At 38.5% G+C, this 23,645-nt stretch overlaps 1 protein-coding gene across 1 annotated transcript; it reads right to left on the reverse strand.

The window, feature by feature from the left end:
* Positions 1-16,163: 16,163 nt before the first annotated feature.
* Positions 16,164-23,602, reverse strand: RWDD4 (RWD domain containing 4). Its single transcript, XM_058803675.1, has 7 exons — positions 23,473-23,602; positions 23,146-23,226; positions 20,667-20,776; positions 20,413-20,557; positions 19,538-19,652; positions 18,164-18,381; positions 16,164-17,200 (listed from the first exon to the last, which is right to left on the reverse strand). Exons 1-6 carry the CDS (start codon positions 23,494-23,496, stop codon positions 18,323-18,325), a joined length of 534 nt encoding a protein of 177 aa, XP_058659658.1. The 5' UTR covers positions 23,497-23,602; the 3' UTR covers positions 16,164-17,200; positions 18,164-18,322.
* Positions 23,603-23,645: the final 43 nt, after the last annotated feature.

A 23,645-nucleotide genomic window follows, 5' to 3' on the forward strand; every position in this document is an offset into this window, starting at 1 on the left:
GTGTCTGTGGTTGTTCTACTGGGACTAACTTGGGAGTTTGAACAGTCTACTTGAATTTTGCTGCCCACCTTTTTGGTGAGTACACAAAAGTCAGGTACACCAATGTTTGCAGTGGTGAACATTTCACTTTCTAGGTGATCACTATGTGTGAAGCCTGATGTAATCTAGCTTATAGAGAAAGTAGAAATCAGCAAAACTTTCTCTCTTCAATTGTCTTACCACAACAGCTGTGTTCAGAAGGAATGTTTCCAGGTATCTTCTTCTGAGCCAAGCTGCACAGGACATTTTTTAAAACATGCCATGGTTTATGATTTTAATGCCATCAAATACATGTATTAATTTCTTATTATTGATAAGAAGATCTAAAATGTATATTCAATTATTGATCTTTGATATCAATATCCAGTGAAGTCAGCACTGAAAATCATACCTTGGTTTCCAGAATATGGAGATTTTTAGGATTAGAATACATTTCATTGATAAGGAGCATTTGTAATGTTTGAAACTTAATTTAAATTATCTTAAAATTCCACCAAAAATTCACATGAAATTTGGTTCATATCTCTTGTATTCTCACAAGCATGAATACACTTATTCACAACTTAAGCCCATCTCCTTTGTCACCTGATTAATTCCAGAACATTCAGGTCACTTGGTATTAATTTCATTAACCAAATGGCACGCTGGTTTTCATTGCAACTTTGTTACAGATGTTCGTGTGAAACAGTAGGAAATTAAATAATATACCATGGTAAAGCAAAAGAGATTATTGAAATAGAATATGGAACAACAATAGTAATAGTTTGAAATTTCCATTTGCATGATCCTTTCAGAAATTTATAAAACCCAAAGAAACAATTCTCCTTTTTTAAGAAATAGCAACTGAAATGAAACCACTCACCTCCAAGGTGAACTGAAAGTAACTGGGCCATGTGCCTGTCGTCTTTACATTCAAGAGTATTATCTCAGCAGTGTCAGCAACATGGATTAATGCCATGAGATGACAGCCCAGACAATTAATGAAGCAGGTGCAAATAAAGTAATTGCAGCGACCCTGAACAGTGTGAGAGTAGACAAAGGTGCCAACACTGAAGGTTCTACTTGCTGCTCTGAAAGGAACAGCAGAGCTGTTCATAGCAGGAGGGAGGCACTTCATAACAGCAATTGTTTTGAACTCTCTAAGATTATATGAAAAGAAAACATGCTCTATCAAGAATATTTAGGGTCAAACTTATGTCAGGGAAAAGTGAAGGCAGCCCTGCAGACCGTTCTGAAAGTAATGAAGTAATACAGGATTTGCTCTTGGAGCATGAGAGGATGCAGGTACCAGAATCTGGAAGTTGAATGGAGATGTAAAAGAGCTGAAACCTCCTGCCTTCAGAAAAACATAGCTGGATGAAAATACTGTGGGTAACAGTCCAGACTTTTAGGAAGAATTAGACACCTAAAGCTGTTGAAAGGCTTCTAGTGTGATTTTCAAAAACTCCAGAAAAATTTACAAAAGATGCCCTCGAAGACCTCATGGACCACTGCCAAAGTATTTTTTTAAATTGCACACAACTTCCTTTTCTGAAGAAGCAAGAATAAAGTCTCTAAACATTTATTAGCTAAAGATCACAGGGAATTAGTCATTAGTTACAGCTTCTCCCTGAACAACGGCCACAGAATCCCAACATATCAATTCAACCACCACATCTCCTTTGGTAGTACTGAATACCCTGGCTGCTTTTCTATTTCTGTACAAAAGAAGAGTAAATTAAAACAGAAAAAAACCTGTAGCACTAATGTATCACACTACTAAATAAAACCTGGAGGCTTAAGTGCATGTACAAGGAAGAATGAACTGTTTCCAGATGTATGTTGTGTATGCTCAACCCAGTGCCAGAGGTATGTGACAATGTCAGGTCCATACTGTCAGAATCAACCAGATGAGCAAGGTGCAGAATAACCCCCACATGCTCTGATGCAGCCAGATTTGGACTTTTCATACCAACTATGACATGACTAGGAAGGGCAGGACTGCTCTGGCAGTGACAGTTCAGGAATAAAAATTATCACCTTGCTAAATACTCCAGTTAACTGCACATTTTAATGCTCTAAGTTGTTATGTATGATAGTTAGGATTGTTAATGTGATTTGATTTTTCTGTTTTCAAACTGTTTTGCCCCATCTCCTGTTTCTGCCTGCATTGAATCTAGATGCAGTATTCATTATGATTTGCTATCCTCTCAGTGTCATCACCATCTGTAAATCTAGTTTTATATACTTCAGATGTTCCGAAGATAAAAACTAGGACTGAATAAGAACACCAGCAGACAGTTTGGATGATTCCCTTTACAATCTCTTGCATGTATGGTGTATTGCTTCCTTCCTTTTTCATCCATTTTCTTTCTAACACTTTGTCTTAACTCCTAGCAATTAACTCCTGGATTTACCTTGCAAGTTATTTCTGTCTTTGATACAGAGTATTGCCAGTGGCATTTGAAAAACCAAATTAATGTGAGTGGCACACACTTGTCCTATACCTCATAATTCAAGTCCTGTCAAACATGCTGCAAAAGTAATTATAACCATCCTTTCCTAGCATTATATTCTATAGAAGTGGCCACCCTTAAGAAACCCATCACTTTTTACATGACTACAATATTTACACAGCAAAGATTTATAATGAACCCTGATCTGACACTGGGAATATGACACCAACTGAGGGAACAGTCCTGCACTGCATTAGCACAAATCTAGTTCTCAGAAAATTCAGTTTGACAATTTCAACAAACATAAAGCTGCATGCCAGACTGGTGTATCAAACCACGAAAGAATGGCTTTCAAATTATGTTTGGAAGAAGCACTTGAGTAGCAGTTTGTTAGTGGAAGATATAGAAGGTTGCTTAAGACACAAGAGAACTCAAACCTACAAAATTTATCCTTGGAATCCCTTATAAATTTGGATTTGGTTTCTATAATGACAAAGTATCAATTATACAGCAATGGAGTAAATATAAAGAAATTATTAACAGACCTGACTTCTCAAAAAGATAATGATGGAAGGCTGATACTCAGTTTAGTTATGAAGAAGAGCTTTTTAATACTGAATTCCCAATGGTGAGAAATACTTTCTACCAGCCTATAAACACATAGAATATAATCTTTCACTGAATTTCCAGACATAAGTATGGAGAAATTCTTGTGTATAGTAGTATCTGCTGAAGAAATGAGTATTTCATGCAGCAACTGGCATGAGTCCATCAGATCAAAACCTTAAAACAATAAAAAAAAAAAACAAACCAGAGCTGAGTATATTTCCTGAGTTTGTAGCTGGCATGTATTCCTTTCCCTTTCCTGACCTCAGAATGAAGTATGAACCAATAAAATTCTAAAGGGAAGTCAAATAAGAAAATAGAGAATGTGAAAGTATAACCCACATACAAAGCAAGAGAAAAATCGAGAAAAATAAATCCAAACAAGAGAGAGAATTGAAACAGAGATTGAAATGACAGCAGGAATGAAGTGCAGAGAGAGAAGTAAAAAGATGTCAGAAATAGAAGGAGAAGCATAAAAAGTAATAAGAAAACGCCTAAAAAAGCAAAGTGAAGGGTCATTTTAAAGCTAGTTAACTTCTAAAAGAAATTATAACATGTCTCATCTTCAAAAAGAGTTGTGGAATTTTCTCCCATACTATTTTCTTTAATTAAGAAAATACAAAGTGTGTGTAATTTATCCAATAGCTACTGCTGAGAGACACAATTGTAAACTGCATAATTTAAGGTTTGTTTTAGTTTTGAAATGATAGAATCTCCTGCTAATATTTTTAAAGTTTTTACCTTACTCTCTTTATTTTCTACATTTGACGGATTCATTCCCATTGAAATGTTGGAAAATACCTATTAAAATTCCTGACAAGTTACCCTACTATTAACTAAATTCATAAGCAAAATAAATACAGTAACAAGTCCCCCTCTCTGAAATGCTGAAAAGAAAAGGATAATGAGCCCTTCATAAGTTAGACATTTAAAAAATAAGGTATTAAAACCTCATGCTCCAGTATACAAGGCAACCTCTAACTGAGGAAGCCATTAAGCAAAGTCCATCTGACAGCAATTTGATATAAACTGTGTTGTACCTTCCTTTGAAGGACATGACAAAATGCTGTCAAGGAACAGAAACCTGAGCTAAAACTGAGCTTACTTGATGAGACTTTTGCCATTTTTGCAAGACAAAATTTTGAAACTGAAAAAAAATGCCATAGGAAGTCTAGGAGGTTGTTAAGCCATAATTGGTGGCATAGAAAGCAAATTTAACTATTACCTAGGGAAGTTTCTGTCTCCTGTCAGTCAAAATTCTCATGACCAAAAGACTGACCATTTTGCAGAAGTTAGAGGATGCCATGGCACTGAAAATTACAAATGACTTGAGCAAGTAGCAGAGAGGCAGTAGGGACGAGCTTTGTACATAATTGCTCAGCCATAATTACCTATGTGAGCTTTCCTTTCTTTTGTAGTATAAAGAAGTCAACTCCACCTTTTTCTAAATACTGTTTTTGTTTATGTGGTCAGCTACAACTCAGAAATGGTATAAGAAGATATTCTTGACCACCTCTCAGCCATTAATCTCTATGTCTCAACATCTACTTATTTCTCTGAGGATGACTTATTCTGAGTGCAGAAGGAAATATGCAGAAATAAACTCATTTACTCATTTGTCCACAAGGACCAGCATTCCTCCCATACTCTAAGTCAAAGGAAGATTTTTTTTTTTTAATTAAATACAAATTGATCTTATGATTTAACAAACTAGAACAATAAATCCCCTTTCACCTGGACCAATTGTTTACCAAAAATAAACACCCCAAGGAGTTCCTGCTTCATTGCCTGTGTCAGTACTGGCACACTGTTTGTAGTCAAGAATTTTGGGAGATTTTAAAGACTCAGAGAACCTATTCACACTTGCTTCTACCTGGCCTAATCTTCTTAGGGATGAGTAGTTTATTCCCAGTTATTCATATTTTGTACAATTCCGTTGACTTTACATGAAGAACAGCATACATAAAAACCAAAGAATGATAACATGTATATCACAAGGTTTTGCTTTGCCTGCTTTGACACTGAAATGAGAGTTCCCAAAAGAGGTAACAGCATAGAGAGGCAAAATTATTTCCTACCTGGTCATCATCTGCTCCCAATCTAGCTTGAGGACAAATGCCCAAATCCAAAGCTCTGTGAAGTGTAAAAGATGACTTTCACCTGGCAACCTCCTGGGTATTCAAAGTTGCTCCAGAAGATGGCAGATTGGATTTTAGGAAAAATTTCTCCACCAAAAAGGTTGCCAAGAATTGGAACAGGCTGCCCAGGGAAGAGGTTGTGTCACCATCCCTGAAGTTATCTAAAAGACAAGTAGCTGTGGCACTTAGGGACATGCCTTAATGATGGACTTGGGTTAATGGTTGGACTCTGTGATCTTGCAGGTCTTTTCCAACCTAAATGATTGTATGATTCTATGAAAATCAGACTGCTCTTGGATTCAGCTCCCTCTGGTGGGTAATGCATACTCCAGAGACCAGCAATTACTGCTAAAGGCAACCACCAAAAAATGAAAGAATCTGCAGGTTGCCATATTTTTCTTAAAATACACATAAATACACTGGATGAGCAAGGATTACAACAGAGATCAGAGTTAAAGCTGTAATTTTACACATCTGTGCTGAGAAGTTCATGTCAGAACACAACTCCTTTTGAATTCAGAGAAGAGATGGCAGTTTCAGTCCAGGCAGAAACTGATTTTCAGCATCTAACACTGATTAAAATGAAGAACTAGTTAAAAACAATTTGTTTGCATGAGAACATTCACTTGGATTTCTGTTCTTGACTGATACTTTGAGCTGTCCTGGCTTCAGCTGGGATGGAGTTAATTTGTTTCCTGGTAGCTGGCGCAGTGCTGTGTTTTGGATTCAGTGTGAGAATGATGCTGATCACACACTGATGTTTGGTTGTTGCCAAGCAGTGCTCAGCCCAAGTCAGGGACTTTTGAGTGTCCCAGGCTCTGCCAGTGAAGAAGTGCACAAGGAGCTGTGAGGGAGCATGGCCAGGACAGCTGACCTGAACTGGCCAGAGGGATATTCCACACCACGGAATGTCATGCTCAGGACATAAATTTGGGGAAGGTTGGTCAATGGCCACTGATGGCTGGTCAGGGACAGCTGGGCATTGGTCAGCAGGTGGTGAGCAACTGGACTGTGCACCTCTTGTCCTTCTTGGGGTTTATTACTCTTTCTTTTTGCATTACAATTATTTTATTATTACTATTATTAGTAGTATATTTCATTATTTTTAAATTAATCAACTGTTCTTGTCTCAGCCTGTGAGCTTTGGGGCTTTTTTTCATGATACTTAGTTACTGGCTAGGATTGAAGCACAGCAAATGCATAAAGGTTGATGCCCTTTCTAAATAGCATTTTGTTGGCAGAAAATATTCATTATTTGGCAAATCTCACACCCCAGAGATTCTTCATTTGTTAAAATTAATTTAGTTTCAGTGAAAAAGAAAACTATGCTTTTAAATCTATGATTATCTTGCTATAAAATATGTATGCCCACCTATTTATCTGCTGAAATAACTGAAACTTACAGCATATTTTATAATTTATATACCTGGGGACAATTCTAAGTCTTTCCACAAGGACAATGTGCAGACTGTATGGAAGTATCCCAAATACATCAGTTATGATAATGGCAACTTGTGATAATTCTTATGTTAAAATAAAATCAGTAATCTCTCCTCTACAAAATAGTACTTAAATTTTGATTACCTCTTAAAAATGCATGGAAATGTTGCCAACATCAGCAATCTGACAGAAGAGGCTTAGAATGAATTGTACTTTTCTGCTCTCACAAGTGGCACCAATAAATCAAACGTTAGTTCTTGCATCTCTGGGTTGGTTTTTCTTTCATTCAGAAGCTTGGTTGTTGGTGTGAATCACATACTGACAGTTGTTTTGGAAAAAAACAACCCCATGTTCCCATCAGAAAACTGCAATTGAGTATGAGAACATTTGGGATGAGAATGGTCAGGTAAACTCATGTTCTTCAATGGATCACAACCATACTGCTCAGGCTGATGTCCAACTTAAGCAACTGTATAGCCTGTTCATTAAATGCCTTATGGAATTACATTGCATTTAAAGACTGCTCAGTGGAGGAGAGGCTGGACATGACCTGGCAATGAGCACTGGCAGCCCAGAAAGCCAAACATGTCCTGGGCTGCATCCAAAGCAGCATGGGCAGCAGGGCAAGGAAGGGGGTTCTGCTCCTCTGCTCTGCTCTCCTGAGACACCACCTGGAACCCTGCATCCAGCTGAGGTCCCCAACACAAGAAAGACATGGACCTGTTGGAGCAAGTCTAGGGGGGGGCCACAAAAATGCTCAGAGGGCTAGACTACATCTCCTCTGAAGAAAGACCAAGGGTTGGGGTTGTTCAGCCTAGAGAAGAGAAAGTTCTGTGGAGACTGGATTCTGGCCTGTCACTGCTTAGAGGGGGCTTCTAACAAAGATGGGAACAAATATTTTAGCAGGGCCTAATGGTTTTAAACTTAAAGAGCATAGATTCAGACTGAATATGAGGAAGAAGATTTTTACCATGGGATTGGTGAAACACAGGAACAGATTGCTCAGAGAGGTGGTGGATGTCCAGTCCCTGAAAACATTCGAAGTAAGATTGGATGGGGCTCTGTTAAAGATGTCATTGCAGGCAAGTTGAACTAGATGACCCTTAAAGGTCCCTCCCAACCATTTTTTGATTCCTTGGTAACTAAGCTGCAGGCATGTGTTTTACATTCCAACTTTCATTCTGAAAGAAGCTGCGGAACTTACAAAAGACATTTCTTTCTTATAAACATTTTTCTCCTTTTAAAAAAAGAAACCATCCAACTTTCAGGTACAAATAAGAACCTGATATCAGAAGCTCTTCACAAGATATGTAATTTTAATTGGAATTCTAAGCAATGCATAAAATACCCTAGAAACTTCTTCCAGAATTATTGTAATTAGCTCCTCTCCCCTTATGCTGCTTCATATGTTTGCACTTACATGAAGTAACACAAGGCTTTTATGAGGTGAGGGGCTTACATGCAAGTCATATACAGTACAGACAGACATGTTTGTAGGCAAGTAGGACAAAATTCTCCATGCAGTGGAGGGTTGAGGACAAAGCACATTTGTATGAACATGCTTGCAATACTCATAGTTCTGTGCTTAGAAAGAAATACTAAATAACTTCATTAGCTCTGATGTACAACCGCTTCGAACCTCAGAGAAAATATCTGATTTTCCTTTGTTCTTAATATTAAACCCAGAAAAGATCTGTTTGCAAGAAGCTCATGAAATCTGTGGCTTTGCTGTTAAAATATTATTGTGCTATTAAGACTACTCTGCAGTAGTCATTTTATTCTCTGCAGTTAAATAGCATTTCACAGCATGTTTTATTTTGTTTGGCTAAACTCCAGGCTTTCTGGTCCTCTAGTAGAGCCTAAAGAGTTGCCTGCAGACTGTAAAAAGAGTTACATACATTTAAGTGGATTAAAAAACACATTGAACTTGGAAAAGGCATTTAGGGTTATTGCAAAATAATGTCTATTTTACATATTTATGACAGTGGTAACCCTCTCGCTAAAGGTATTGTTTGTCCTACCACAAGATTCTGAGGAGTGCCAAAACTGATGACGTCTTCTACCTTATTTTATTACCTAAACTAATTTGTCCCCCTCTTTTAGGAAATAATGTATTGCTGATCATTCTGGCTAAATGCCCTTCTCCTAATTTTGGGTTTCTAGTCTCACCTGTCTCCAGAAGCTCAATGGAGGCTTCCTCTCTGAGAGCAAGTGGAGCATACTCTTGAAATATGTTATGCGGTTTCTGGAAAGTGCTCAGCCGTTTGCTCTTAGCTTGCTGCCTGTGTGCAGATCCCTGCTGAAAATATCCCTGAAAAATATGTTATGAACATGACTAAAAGGCAAGCTGTGAGAACATAATGGAAAGTTAAGAAGCTGTTCTAATCATAAAACATTATTAAAGAACACCATTACTACTTCAGGTAGGTGCAGCTCTTGCCTACCAGATTGCTGCAGTTTGGCAGATGGGCAGATGTGGATTTGAGACTTATGACCTCTATTTTAACAAGTATATATCTCAACTGGGAAAGTTACACATCTCTAAGATGGGGATAAAATCTTATGTATCTATTTGATGACAGTGTAACCAGCATAATCTATAAAGGCTCAGGGAATATTTTCCTTCAGAAAATATCTTCCAGTGCTGTACTTCATGCTATAATGAGAAAAGCACTGCTGCTCATTTAAATATACAATTCATTTGCACCATAAAATGTTGAAGGAAACTCCTCAGATTCAGTATTTTTAATGTAAGTACTTAGCAATTAGATTTCCATTGATTAAAGAAGTGAATCATCTTCAGATTAATTAAGAATAAATTAATCTCCTTTAAGGATTGGAAAGAAATGTATATTTATTCCTTTACTGAGCAACTTCTGAACAGAGAGAATTCAGCACTTACCTGGTAGGCTGAAGTTTGTAAGTATTTGCAACAAAATGGACATGAGAAGAGTAGATTTCAGGTTACTCAGGGAACTAGTAAGTAAGATCTCCCAGGAAAATGTTTTTGCTGGTGCTGGGGTACATCAATGCTGGTCACTTTTTAAACATCACCTCCTCAGAGCACAGGAGCAAAAGTTCCCAAATGTCAGAAGTCAGACAAGGCAGAAGGCTATTTTGGCAGAACAGGGACCCTCTCTTGCAAAAAAGGTGAAAAAAGGGAAGGTGTATGCCCAGTGAAAGCAAGGTCAGGTGATGTGGGAATACAGATATGCCTCTTGCCACTGTAGGGAGAAAGTTGGCAGAACCGTCGGGGACAATAAAAGGTTTTTGTCAAATATATTAATGGCAATAGGGAGTGAAAAATAACATTGGCCTGTTACAGGATGAGGATGGTCACCCCCAAAACAGGGACAGGGACCAGGCAGAGGTGTTTAATGTGTTCTTTGCCCCTGTCTTCAACACAGATGATGGACCAAGGGGGTTTCAGTGCCATGAGATGGAAGACCAGGGCTCATCCCAGTTGACCCTGAAGTCGAGCAGATCTGCTGCTTCAGCTGGATCCCTAAAAATCTATTTGGCCTGATGGGATTTATCTGAGAATCTTCAAAGAGCTGGCTGATGTCATTGCAAAACCTCTCTTGATTTTTGAGATTTTTTTCTTTTTTTTTCTTGATTTTTTTTATTTTTCAGAATCCAGAGAGATCCCTGTGGACTGGAAGTTGGGTGACACTAACCTGACTTTCAAGAAGGGCAAGAGGGAGGACCCTGGAAGTTACAGGCCTGTCAGTCTCATTTCAGTGCCAGGTAAAATCATGGAAAAAACTGTTCTGGAAGATACTGAAAAACACCTGGAGGACAATGCAGCCATCAGTCCCAGCCAGCACAGCTGCTTGAGAGGGAAGTCCTGCTGTCAAATCTGATTTCCTCTATTTCAGCTTCCTTCTGGGAATGAAGATGACACATTAAACAGATCCTGCTCATCTGAAATGTTTGAGTCCAGTTCTCTGTTAGAATGAACTCCATTTATACTTTTGATGATTTGCCAGTTCCCAAAAAGTATTGAGTAACACCTGCTTGATTACAATCTGTCTGCACTGCTCTTTTGATACTCCATGAGATGCAACACAACAGTGTCTGCTTTTGCATTATGTCAGTTAGGTTAATTCTTCCAATTATACCTTTAAGTAATTATAAGATTTTCTTTCATAATATTCCTGAGATGATGGGATTATCAGGCTTTTTCCCCATAAAACCTGAAAACAATGGAAAAACCCCACATATTTAAGGACACAAATACAAACCTAATCTACACACAGCAGAAACCTAACAGGTTTCTTATGGTGTGCATCAGTCAAGACTTTGTATTACTGTCCCTTCCTCTTTTGCATTCTAGATTTACAATATGCCCTTTCTTTACATACCAAACCAAATAATCCACTTACTGTACCCTAAAAGTATAAATTCAACAGAATTCCAGAATTAAAAACAAATATCTGGAAAACCTTACAACAAATCTTCGGTATCTCATTTCTTATACTTCCTCAAAATTTCCAGATGTAGTGAAACATGATGGTGATAATTTCTGGCACCACCCAGAAGCCCCCATCTCAGGTCCATCAGCTGGAGTTATAACCTCTTTCTTTACAGTAGTTGTCTAATTGAGGAAAGCATTCTTCCATTAATGCATTTCCTTCTGCCTCTGACCCTAGCACAAATAAGCACAGTGAGATCAGATTGTTGTAACTTAAAAAGAAATCACTGCAATTTTGATTATCTTGCTGTGTTTGATGGCAGAAGCTTTGAATGAGTCAGAGGATAAATATTTCTTAAATAAGACACATATTCTTACAGATATTCTTAATCTTTGTACATTGACACCCAATGTGATATGATGTAATGAGGCACCTCACCAAGACTGCATTTATACTCACATGCATAGTAAATCACATTTTAACCATTCTGCTTACAAGACACAGATTTAAATACTGATGAGCTGGATTTACATTTGCAAAACATACATCTAAACCCAAATTTTGTGCACTCCCCTTCCTTCCAGCAGAAAAAATTCTGAGCTTACAACACTCAAAGTATTAAAGTATTCAGAATCTTGCAGAAAAGAGGAAGCGAGGCTTTAGGGTTATCTCCACTTCTTCACATAACAGAAATTGCATTTGCTTGATATACAAGAATCCCACAGCTTCAAATCAAAATTTCTAGATTTGCTCCTGTGCATAAACTTTTTCTGGTGACATTCTTTCCTCCCATCAAGGGTTTACTATTAATACTTTAAATAATACTTTATCATCTTCTAAAATACCTTAAGAGATATGTTAACATACAGAGAAACAACATATGTTTATCAACTGTAATTTTTAGAAGACTAACCACCCATGTTCTTAAGGCTACAAATTCGAGATCCTTCCTCCTTCTTCCACTCTTCACTTCTACTGTCATCTTTTCTCCCTAAACAGATATCCAAAGAAGTTGAGTATTTGCTTTTCATATTTAGCATGTGTCTCCTCATAGAATATCTTTCCCATTTCCTGATCTTGCAAGACAATGACCTGCCTTGCCTCCTCTGTGTTCATCAGTAGAGCATCTAACAGAGTAGAGCTTGTGTCTGTGAAACAAAGATTATTGTGATGATCACAAAGAGATTCTGCCCAATTTTTACCAGTCAGAGTTTGGAGCAGAGGTCTCAAGTGTATACGTTTAAAACAAGAGAAAAAGAGAAAATAAACCAGGAGTGACACATTGTAGCTTGTGCATTATATTATATCCAACACGACACAGATTATGTTTACTCATTCCAGGTGTGAGGCATAAACACCACTCAGTAGTTTCTATCTTCTTCCTCCCCCACCCAATACACCTTTCTGTATAAAAGCTACAATTATTCATAAGCATTTATAAGTCACAAATCCACCACATGAAGATAGACTCTGAAGCAGACTAAACCACTCACATCCCGTCAGTTTTATTAAAGCAAATTATTTGCCTCATTACCTGGCCATCCTGTTCAAAGGTCCACATTGTTCCAGGGACAGGTCTGTTACTCTACTTGCTTTCACTAAGTGAAAACTTTTTTCTCTTTTCAGCCTTAGGAGAGTACTAAAATTCAGTTTTTGTATTGCTTTCGCACTAACAGGGCACTAGGAAGAAAAGCACTAACCATCTGTTTGAACTCTACTGGGGAAAAAACCAACCCACAAACAAACCCAGAAAACACGTAGTCACAGAAAGAAAATATTCCTATGAATTCTTTTTTTATATAAACATCACATACCCAGCTTTAATTTTGGCACATCCTTACTTCTGAGTAGGATTATTTCCTTTCCTTTAGCACTATTTTAATTTTGGAAATAAATGTCTATATGACATCCTGTACTTTTATCAGCTAAAGACATATGGCATGAGGAGGGGAAAGGAAAATCAAAATTATGCAATATACCAGTTAACTAAAACCTGGTAATACTCTAGTGCTGATCTTCACAAAAAATATCATTTTTCTGATAATGCTGGGCAAAATTTGTTAACTGTCTACAGAAGCTGTCTACTTTTGAATGATGGGCTCTTCCCTGAGCTATTATAAAATCTGTGTCTTCAAGGTCAATTGAAGCATCATTTTCACTGTAGGTAGAGATCAAATGGTTCTCTACAGTGGAACAGCAGCTCTTCACATAGCAATGCTTTGTTCACATTTGTTTTACCTGCAGGAAATCATAGAATGCATTACTGACAGAGATACTTGACTTAAAGTTCTGCTCTGAAGAGCAAATTCAGTCAAGGTTGTGTTTATTGTCTTTCAATGACATTATAGCAGATGATTGTTTGAGAAAAAGATTTCTTTCTTTCTTTCTTCCTTCTATATCACTTCTTGAAGGGTATCTTCCAAACTCAGACTAGGCTAATTTCCCTTTCTGACCATCAGCAATAATGGAGACACTGCAGAGGCAACTCTGCCCTCAGGGACACCCACACACCCTCACTCCTCTCCAGTGAGGCTCTGGAGTTACAGCCTGGCTTTCCCTCACTGCTATGACCCATCTCACAACATACACAACTTGTGGTAGCTAACCACAATAGCAGTTTTCAAATTTCTGCTCTATTTCTAACATGAATACTTCAAACACAACATCTGTAGGAACCACAGGCAAGAATGCTCAGACACAGTAGCAGGGGACAGCTATATAACATGTTCAGTCTGACACAGGACACCAGGGCTGGATGTAGATATTCATGTCTTGTGTAACTAAGACATTTGGAGTCACTCTTCACTTTGCTCTGAATGAAGGAAAGAGAGGACAAATAGTTAATGATTTTCCAGTGCCTAGTCAATACGTTTGAAGTTATTTCTGAGAGCACACCAGGCTTTCAGAGGCTGCTTACATGGGCTCAGAAAGAGAATAACAGGAAACATAACAGGCAAACACAAATTCTTCTCACAGCCACAAAACAGACCCATTCTGAGATGAAGCCAAATCCATTTTGGTGAAGGAAACCAGAGCAACGAAAAGAAAATCTACAATCCTCTTGTCCTTTACCATACCCCAAGCTCATGCTAGAATTTAGCTTTTGTTTTGTTGTATTGTCCTGCAGCAATGAAAATTTATCCCCTATGCTCTTCTAGTTTTGCCTGTGGGGATGTTTTCCCCCATCCACTTCCTCCTCCAGTCCACCCAGAATTCTCACACTTCTGGTATTTTCTCTGTTGAATGAGCATCTCCTCCCCACTTTGTTCTGCTGTTAACTGCAAGAGCTTAGGGTGCCGTACTGTTGGAAGAAACAATTTCCAAAGGGAAAATATTTCCGGTTCAGATCAGTTCAAGGATTTTCACAGCACAAATTTCACAGTATTACCCAAAATCATTTGTATTGCCTCAGATGCAAGGAGGATAGCATCCTTATATTTGCACTTTTGTCACAGGTCCTCTGTGAGGAAATGCTGACTTTTTTCCTACTGGTCTTTTACTCACCAAAATGTAATTGCTCATCAGTTGGGCACTCTTTATCTGTGCATCTCACATACAACCAGTCAGAGCAGGACTGAAGAAATTATCAGCCTTGATTTCAGTGTATCTGTGTCAGGCTGACCAAGGGGTGAGCAGGATCTGCTAGGCACACACTGCTGACTAATCACAGCTGTCATCCCTCTATTCAATGTACTTAAAGGCAGTCTGCATTACTCCCTGGAATTGGATATGTTAGAGAGCAATGGGGCATCTTTGGTCATGGTACCCACAGCAATTCTGGATATTTGCTACCTTTATTTTACTGTTACTGGTATTGACACTTGTCTTCCCAGGCCAAACAAAGCTCTACTGCAAAACTCATGGATTTAAATATGTGGTGTAGCCATACAATCAAGACACTCTCATCCTACTGAGTAATCACTGATTTTCCACTGCCACTAGGTCTTTGTAAAAAAATAAAGAAGGTGGCAGGAGATTTTTCAAGTGTTTAGAATTCCTTCAGGAGTCTTGATCTTATTTACAATTGTGCCTTACCAGATAATCATTAGATTTTTCCTTACCCTCATTTATCACTGCTCAGGCCTCTCCATAACATCAAATATCCAGATTCTTTAAATGATCCTGTTCCAGCCATCACATCATATCAGAAAATGGTTTGAATGATACAAATTACCTTTCACAATTTACACAGAAGCAAAAAATGAGTATAAAAATTTCCAACACAAAATATTTCCTGTGAAACTAGACTTCAAAGTAAACACATTTACTAACACAACCAGAGAAGACTCTCAGGTATCTTCATGAGAGCATGTGATTTACAGGCAAACTAGGAGCTGAAAAAGCATGCATTTCACAAGGTTACCAGGTTACACACAGTAACTAAAACCATAGAAGGCAAGAGATGTGGTTCTTATTTGTTCTTCTCCCACCCTCTCATAACTAATCTATTCAGATAAACTGTCAGAGCAACTTGATTTATACACCAAGGATACCAGCAAAAACATGTCAATTCCCCTTGGGGAACTCATGAATAGAGTCCTGCCTGTCCTGGTGCTGGCAGAGACTAAAACTAAATGTCCTTCCCTGCTACAGGTTCACTGTGTACTGCCAGAGCAACTTGTCCTGGCACTGGCACTCTGTGCTGGGTGCTCCTGCTCAGACTGCAGCCATGAACCCCCAGTTTATGTCACAGGCAAGGCTGCATCAGTCAGAAAAAGTCCTCCCTTTTCTACTTTACAACATTTTACTACATGAGAGTAGAGCTCAAAAAGAAACCAGCCTTTTTGAAATGATGGATGCTGTACACAGTGGAGCGCATTCTTCCCAAGGGACACTGGACTTGCTCTGTGTGTACTGAATGCAATGGATACTGTCCTGTGCTCCTGGTAAGTGACTGATCCTCCTATCAACAACAAACACAGCCATCCTGAAGATCATGTAAACATATACCACAAGAGGGGAGACAGAATTCTCCCAGCAATTTTTTGAAAATAAGCCTTTCTTTGTAACAGAGTCCTTTCAATTTCAAATTTGCAAATTGAAAAGTGCAGTAGGCAATACAGAATTTAAAGCAATAAACAAATACCACAGCAGATAAATAGGCATTTATTAAAGTTCATCTCAAAACAAACAAAAATAATATAAGACATTAAGGCATCTTGTATTCAATGACAGTTCATACAGTAAAAATGACTTCTCCTTCTTATACAAGAGAGCAGATTAGGGAAAAAAAAAAAAAAGAGCTCTCACAAAGAACTTCTCCCAAACTGTTTGATGGATTACTGATTTCCCCTGTCCCACCAGTTAGTCAGGAAATCCCTCCAAAGAATGCCTATTTCTCCAGTGAAACAGCTACAAAATCCCAACACTCATTGAGACATGTGCAAGAAAGCACTTTTGCCCCTCCTCAGACATCCCACTGTCTGTAAACATGCACACTGGAGAAAGACCAACAGATGGATATTGTGCACAATAAAGAAGCTGCACTCCGGCTTTAACCATTCATTTTTGAGCAGACTAGAATATTTGGCCTTGCTTTCACTAGTAGTTACTATTTCAGCCAGTTACTAGTGAAAATGAGACCACAAACTCTAGCCTGTTCTGCAATGCAACAATTTGTATGTCCTCCTTCTAACTCATACTAGAAAACAAATGACAAAGGTCTTATTTCCATGGAACAATTTATTTTGATGAATTAAGCCATCAAGCCACCAATCACTGTTATAGTGCTTTTTTCTTCAACTGGAATAAGAACATCATGAAATGTTTACAGTATCATTGGGTTCACTATAACAGGATTTTACTACAGACTAAATATAAATTAATAAACACTTCAGCACTATTCACCACACTGGCTCACTGGCTCCCTATATCCTTTGTCACATTCTAACCTTCATTTAAGGCAAGTTTGTTGGTTGATTTTTCTGAAGACAACCACATGGTCTCTAGACAAGCTTGTGTGACTAGATTTACAAGTTAGGAAATCGAGCTTTATAAAATGTTTACTTCAACAAATATGAAAGTTATTAAGAGAGAGATGGTGGCCCAGAATTGCACTGTATTAAAAGGTGGAGTTTCCTTGTACCAAAGTCCTTTATTCATCATCTTTAGAACCAGTTTTGCTTAACTATAAAAGAGACACAAAAAGAAAGTATTCAAATTTTAGGCTGTCATTCCATTTATTAGGAAACAAGAACATTATTTCCATCTCACACTGAACATGCATTTACTTAATTAACAATACAGACTGATTGTGCTACTGTATCAAAAGACTGAAAAGCATCAGAAGTTAATTCTTAAGCTTAAACACTAAATGAGCTTATTTCCTGATCATGAAAGTTGAATTTTAAAAGAACAAACAACAAACCCCAGAAAAGCCTCAGGGCACTGTTTCTATTTAATTTGAAGGCTTTATCACTAGCTCTCCAAAAAGAAAAAAAAAGATGAAGTAACAGAACTTTATCTTCATATATCTCTGAGAGAATTCCCATATAGAAATTTAGACAGTATAAAAATAGACATTAACTTAGTATTTCTCACCTTTTAAAGCTAAGCTGATAATTATCAAAAGTAGCATACCTGTAATGAAATCTATCTGAAAACCAAGACATCCACTATAAATAGCCACTTCTAACTCAGAAGGACTCTGCCCAAAACAACCTTCATCATTTACTTGCTCTTACTTAACAACTGGAACTGGTGTTAGGTCTTACAGCAAAAATTACCTCAATTGTGTAAAATAAGATAGTTTGCTTTCAAAATTGTAAAGCAGTGATTTTCACTGAATCAGCAAAGACAAGAGAGTGGAAAAAATCAATAGTGAGGGAGCAAGCAGAAAAGAATTATTCACTGGAGTAGTTGCAGCAGAGAATGAGGCTTGTAGGAGAGAGCAAGGTGCTCCCACTTGGGACAGCTCCCTTTTATTCCTTACTTACCCACAGCCCTCCAGAACCTGGCAGCACTACTAACTTTATTTAAAATCTTCTTGTCATATGAAGACAGAATATTTGCAGCACATTTCGTTAGCAAAGCCCTCTCATAAAATTAAGATTTAATTGCTCAGTAAATAAGAGAACTTGAAAATACTTACATGCTGGACACATACAGAAATTAATCAGACATCATAGTCAAATCCAAACATAGTTAGGAAGAAAAGCAAGAAAAAAATAGATCAGTTTTCTTCAGATATAAGTACAAATAATTTTCAATTTACATACACAGCATGTTCACAATACTGTATATAATACACTCACTTTACCTTAATTACATCAACCCAGTTCCATCCTCGTGGAAGCTCTCCTTTGTTATCTGCAGAAAAAGGTTTTAATTTCAGCACACAAGCAAAGGGGAATATTTACCTTTCCTCAAAATCAACCCACAAAATGCTAAATAGCCAAACCCCTCAATTTCTGCACTCTGAAGCCATGAGGACAGAAACAGATTTTAATGTCTTAAACACAGTGTGTTCTTCAACCAACCTCAAAGTGAAAGGAGGAAATGAAATGGCTAAGGGAGGTTCAGATTAGATTTCCAAAAAACATTTTTCAGTAAAAGAGTAGTTAGGTATTGGAGTAAGTGGCCATGGGGAGTGTTGGAGTCACTGTCTCCAGAAGTGCGCCAGAGGTGCCTGGATGTGGCACCTGGGGACAGGTTTAGGGGTGATTATGGTGGTGATGGGCTGATGGTTGGATAGATGAACTTGAAGGTCTCTTCCAACCTTGGTGTGATTCTCTGATTATGTGACTCAAAGTAATTCAGTTTATATAAAAAACACCTCAGTCCACCTGAAATTTAGTTTAGAAAGTAGTTCCAATATGAGCTGGGCTGACCAGCAATGATGAATTCTGTCAAAGAACTACATTTTATGCAGCTTTTCCTTTATACAGTTGACATTAAGCTTGCCAATTATACATTAGGTTAGGTAGATTATGTGTAGGAATTGCTATGACAGGGTATAACTTATTGCTACAACAGGATTACTGGAAACTGAAGGTGAACATGAAAGAGTCATCTGCAAATTAACTGAAGTAATCAACTCTTTCAATCCAAATCCTTCTATTTCATTGAAAGCATTAAGTATCTGCACAAGCACTTCTATTTCTAGAATGCAAACTAAATTAGATGCTTTACTCTGGGTTCCAAATAAAATACTTTTGTTTAGAAATTACATTTTTAATAATGTGAATTATTTATGAGAGCCCATCAACAATTTGCCCATCGGCATTTTTTGCTGAAAGTCAACAAAAGATGTCATTAAATTATAACTCTATAGAAAGTTGCTGTGACCAGAACTAACATCTCAAGCAAGAACAATTCATCTAAAACAAATAAAATGGAGACCACAGACTTAAAGTAGCTCATCTTATGAACAAATTACTAGTTATACTTTCTCTAGCCAGGTGTCCCTACTATAAAATTTGGATTTTCATACTGATCAAAGCAAAGATTAGTATAGTGAACAAACCTGTTTTATCAGCTAGTTTTCGTTTCTGGGTTTTGGATAACTGCTCCTTTTTCTCTTTTTTCTTACTTGGTGGCACTTCAGGAGTTCCAATTGAAATACTATTGCTTACTGAAGTCTGAGAAGGATAAAAGTGGTTGTAAACATTTTGCATATTAGTTTCATGGATATCTCTGTGTAATGTGATTATTAAACCTGACATACTGAAATACCTTGACTGTCAGAAAGAAGCAATGCTGTCAGCAGCCTGCAGCTTTTAATCCACATATAATCAGGGCTGTACTTTTAAAAAACATGTGTTAGGGACTGGAATTATTCTCTTCCAGTTGCAAAGGGCACCTTTTTCACTTTTAAAATTTAATCATGGAGTGTGATTTAGTCTGAATGGATTCAGACTTCTCAAACATAGAAATCATTCCTACCTCCTCAAAGCAGATCTGCTGCACCATCATGGCTTACACAACTCAAAAGCCACAAATGGACCCAGCCCGACTACTTTAAGACCCTGGAGGTGCACTTATACAATCTCAGGAAGGCTGCAGTAAATTGCCACCCATCCAATCCTCAGCAGACACATCTCTGTTTCAGCTTCCTTTAGTTTTGCTTCTGCTCAAAATCTCTATTTTAATGTTATCCTGTGGGACATAACAGCAGGCTGCAAACATTTTGGTGTAACAGCAAAATAACTATCAAATACAACAATTATCACCACAGAGCATTGTGGCACCATACTTTGTGTGTCACTTTTGGCCACTAACATGTATAACCAATGAAGGAATTTTCAGCTTAGAGAGAACTCTGAAGTATTCAGGTTATAATATCAATATTCTTTTTCAGTTTTAAAAGCACAAAATTAAAATCAGAATTTATCCACTTACCACAGTGTTAACAGGTTGATTTTCCATGAACACCTCCTTATTGTCTTTGGCATATTCAAAAAGTGTGTATGTCATTGCAGTTCCGAGATTTGCTTCAACTTCTACCATTAACTTATCCAATATGCTTTGCTTAATGGCTGAAGATCTAAAAGAAATCATTAAACTCAACTGTGAACTAGACAGATAATAAAAAGCTTTTCAAACAAAGAGTTCCCACCACAAGGCCAGGGAGTGAAGCTGTCACAAATACTCACATTGTGTTGTTGAAGAAAGCATCCATCGATATGACTGGTGCTGTTTGTGGATATGTTTCTGGCCAAGAAACTTCTATTAAAAAGGCTTTGGGATCTCCACTTTCACCTATCTGAAGAGGAAAAAAACCCCAAAAACTTTATAAATCAACAGTTTCCAGTTACTTTCTGAGGATTAAAGCCAATAAAGAAGCCTATTACTGCTTTTAGACCATCAAAATTCCTTGAGATTACTATTTTGACAGTTATCAGTTAGAAAATAGTGCTATTATCTAGAAAGAGCATTAAGTTTTGGACACCAATATTAACATTTACCCTGCAGTTTTTTCATTCTAGAAGAAAGAGCAGTAACTGACAAATCTCCTTTTATGGTTAGGGTTTTTAAATTCCTTTGTTTAAAAGCTACTTTGTAATATCTTCAAGCCAAATATTATACTATCACATATAAGAACAGAAAATATGAAGCCTTTTCTCCCCCACACACATCTAATCACAGGGCAATATGAAAACAAGCCACAAGACAGGGCTGAAATAAGGATGGTAATAAACCACTAAGCTAAGATAGCAAAAATAACTGGTAAGTATATCAATATTTACGTCTCATGGCTACAGATATTTTATTTCCCTATATGAAAGAATGACTAGTAAAAGATTTAAGAACTCAGTAGAATGAGTCTGGATTAAAAACAAAAAAGGCAGCATATTACTGACATACAATCAGAAATAACTGTTTCACACAAGGATCTGGAAGACTAGCACAGTAAGGTTTCTAAAACCACCCCAAATTTTCCCTTATTTGCCTCATTAGAAAAATCAGCCTTTATCTAATTATGTAGAATAAAGTGTGTCCACAACAGAAGTCCTAGTCAAGGTAAGGCTATGGTTTCAAAATTTAAAAAGTAAACAAAAAATTGTTGGTTTCTTATTTACAATATCTGTTTCAGCAGACTGGACTGACATTAAAAACCACTTGTTTAATGGTGAAATAAATAAAACTTTAAATCAAGAATCTGCAACATTTTTCAAGGCAGTATTTACAGTTCATTTCCCACTGCTACCAAGAGCAGAAGTGGCTGCAAGGTTCACAGGGTTCTCTCAGGAAAGCAGTCTGTGTGCAGATCAAATTCTACAAAGCCATACAAATTCTTTCTATCTTCTCATGCACTTACTTGCATGATGATTTCTCACAGTACAATTTTCTCTTAATGAGAAAGATGTATTATTGCCTTTGTATGACAATAAGTTTTATTCTATTTATTTATTCATAAGTATTTATTATTTTATTTATTATTAACTTTTGACAATTATTTTTTGTCTAATAAAAATCAGCAACAACCAAAGCTGGTGAAAAGTAAAATGACTTAGGCTTGTAAGCATGTCTTATTTCCCTTTTCAAAGAAATTTAAATTTATTAACAATGATCCAATCAATGAAGAAAGGCCACTCTTACATGGCTGGCATTTCAAGGGCTATTAATTAATTGAGCTGTTTCTCATTGCAATTAGTGACATTATTTTAAAGTTATTTGAGAAGCCACAGAAAGGTGGCTTTAGATAGTTTCTCCCTGAAACAGGCATATAGCATTTTCAGAAGTCTCCCTTCTGTCCTGTGGGTGCCTAAGTAAAGTCTTCTGGCCATCAAAAGATCTGCCTCAGTCTGTGCCCAGAAGAACTTCCAGGTTTTTAAATCTGAGAAAGCTGGTGAGAACTTCATGTCAGAATCTAGTTGTGTACCTTGAACTCAGCACTGACTGTGCCAGTGCACATATCCAAAGCATTTTGTAGATCTTCTCTTTAGCAGGTAAACAAGACACAATCAACAGTCTTTGGACAAGAGACAGCAATCTTGTAACTAAGCAGTTAACAAAGGCTCCAAATTTTACATAGAAACATCTCTATAAATCTTTCCATTTCTGATCTGTTAGGGTAAATACTACACAGCAGGCCTTCTTCAGAAGCTGTGACAGTTCTGGCTAGGCAGGGCACAGACACACAAGTGGGATGCCTGGCTCAGGGATAACTGGCAATAGGGCAAGAGGCAATGGGCAGAAAGTGACAGACAGGAAGTTTCACCTGAGTGTAAGGATTTCTTTATTGTGCAGTGACTGAGCATGGAAAGGTTGTTCAAAAATGTTGTGGGGTCTCCCTCACTGTAGATTTTCAGTGGTATTCATTGTAGATTGTGGATACAATCCTGTGCCACGTGCTCTAGGATGGCCCTGCTCGAGCAGGGAGGTTGGACCAGGTGACCACTGTGGTCCCTTCCAGCCTCACCCGTTCCGTGACTCCGTAACAAACCGTGCTGGGGGCAGGTTCACGTACACGACACTCTGTGGTGTGAAGCCCTGTTGTACCAAACAGCCTGGAAAGAGCGCCCTGTGAATCTATCCTTTACCGCACAGCGGATACCCCTTTGCCTTAGAATCCCCCAGAATGGCAACAGCAAGGCAGCAAAGTAACTCCAGGGTGCACCTTGGCCTTACCCTGTACTGGAAGGACACGGGGCTGAGCTCCCTGAAGCACACGTCTCCCTCGTAGATGGAGCGCAGCGCTTCCAGCTCCATCTGCAGCCAGGGCCAGAGCAGAGAGCAGGGGTTACGAGAGAAGGGGTTACCGACCGCAGGCCCAGCACGACCTCCCCACGCCCCGCCGTGCCCGGCCCCGCCGCCGCCCAGCTCCCTCCCCCGCTCCAGGGCCGCCGCTCCCTTCCCGCCCCCGCCACGGCGGCCACCCCCTCACCCCGCACGGGGCTATCCCGCCCTCCCAGCCCCGGTTCCGCTCTCCCTCAGGCAGCGGGGCCCGGCACTCGCCTCCTGGTCCTCGTTGGCCGCCATGGCCGGAGCTCCCGGCCGCGCTCCCTGGGCCCGGCCCGGCCCCGCTGCCGCCGGGGCTGGGCGGGCCTGCCTGGCGCGGCCCCGCCGGACTCGCACGGACGCGCCTTCCCCGAGGGCAGCGCGGGGCAGCCGCGGGCACCGCCCCCTGC

This window comes from Ammospiza caudacuta, chromosome 4, assembly GCF_027887145.1.
Source record: "Ammospiza caudacuta isolate bAmmCau1 chromosome 4, bAmmCau1.pri, whole genome shotgun sequence".
Classification (NCBI taxonomy): domain Eukaryota; kingdom Metazoa; phylum Chordata; class Aves; order Passeriformes; family Passerellidae; genus Ammospiza; species Ammospiza caudacuta.

Bases quoted from the DNA above. Each gene is read 5' to 3' on its own strand.
- RWDD4 (XM_058803675.1), bottom strand. From the start codon at position 23,496: ATGGCGGCCAACGAGGACCAGGAG. The intron at 23,227-23,472 runs GCGAGTGCCGGG...CCCTGGCTGCAG, and splicing joins CGGCCAACGAGGACCAGGAG to ATGGAGCTGGAAGCGCTGCG. The intron at 18,382-19,537 runs GTTTGTTCACTA...CTTTTTCTGCAG, and splicing joins AAAACTAGCTGATAAAACAG to ATAACAAAGGAGAGCTTCCA.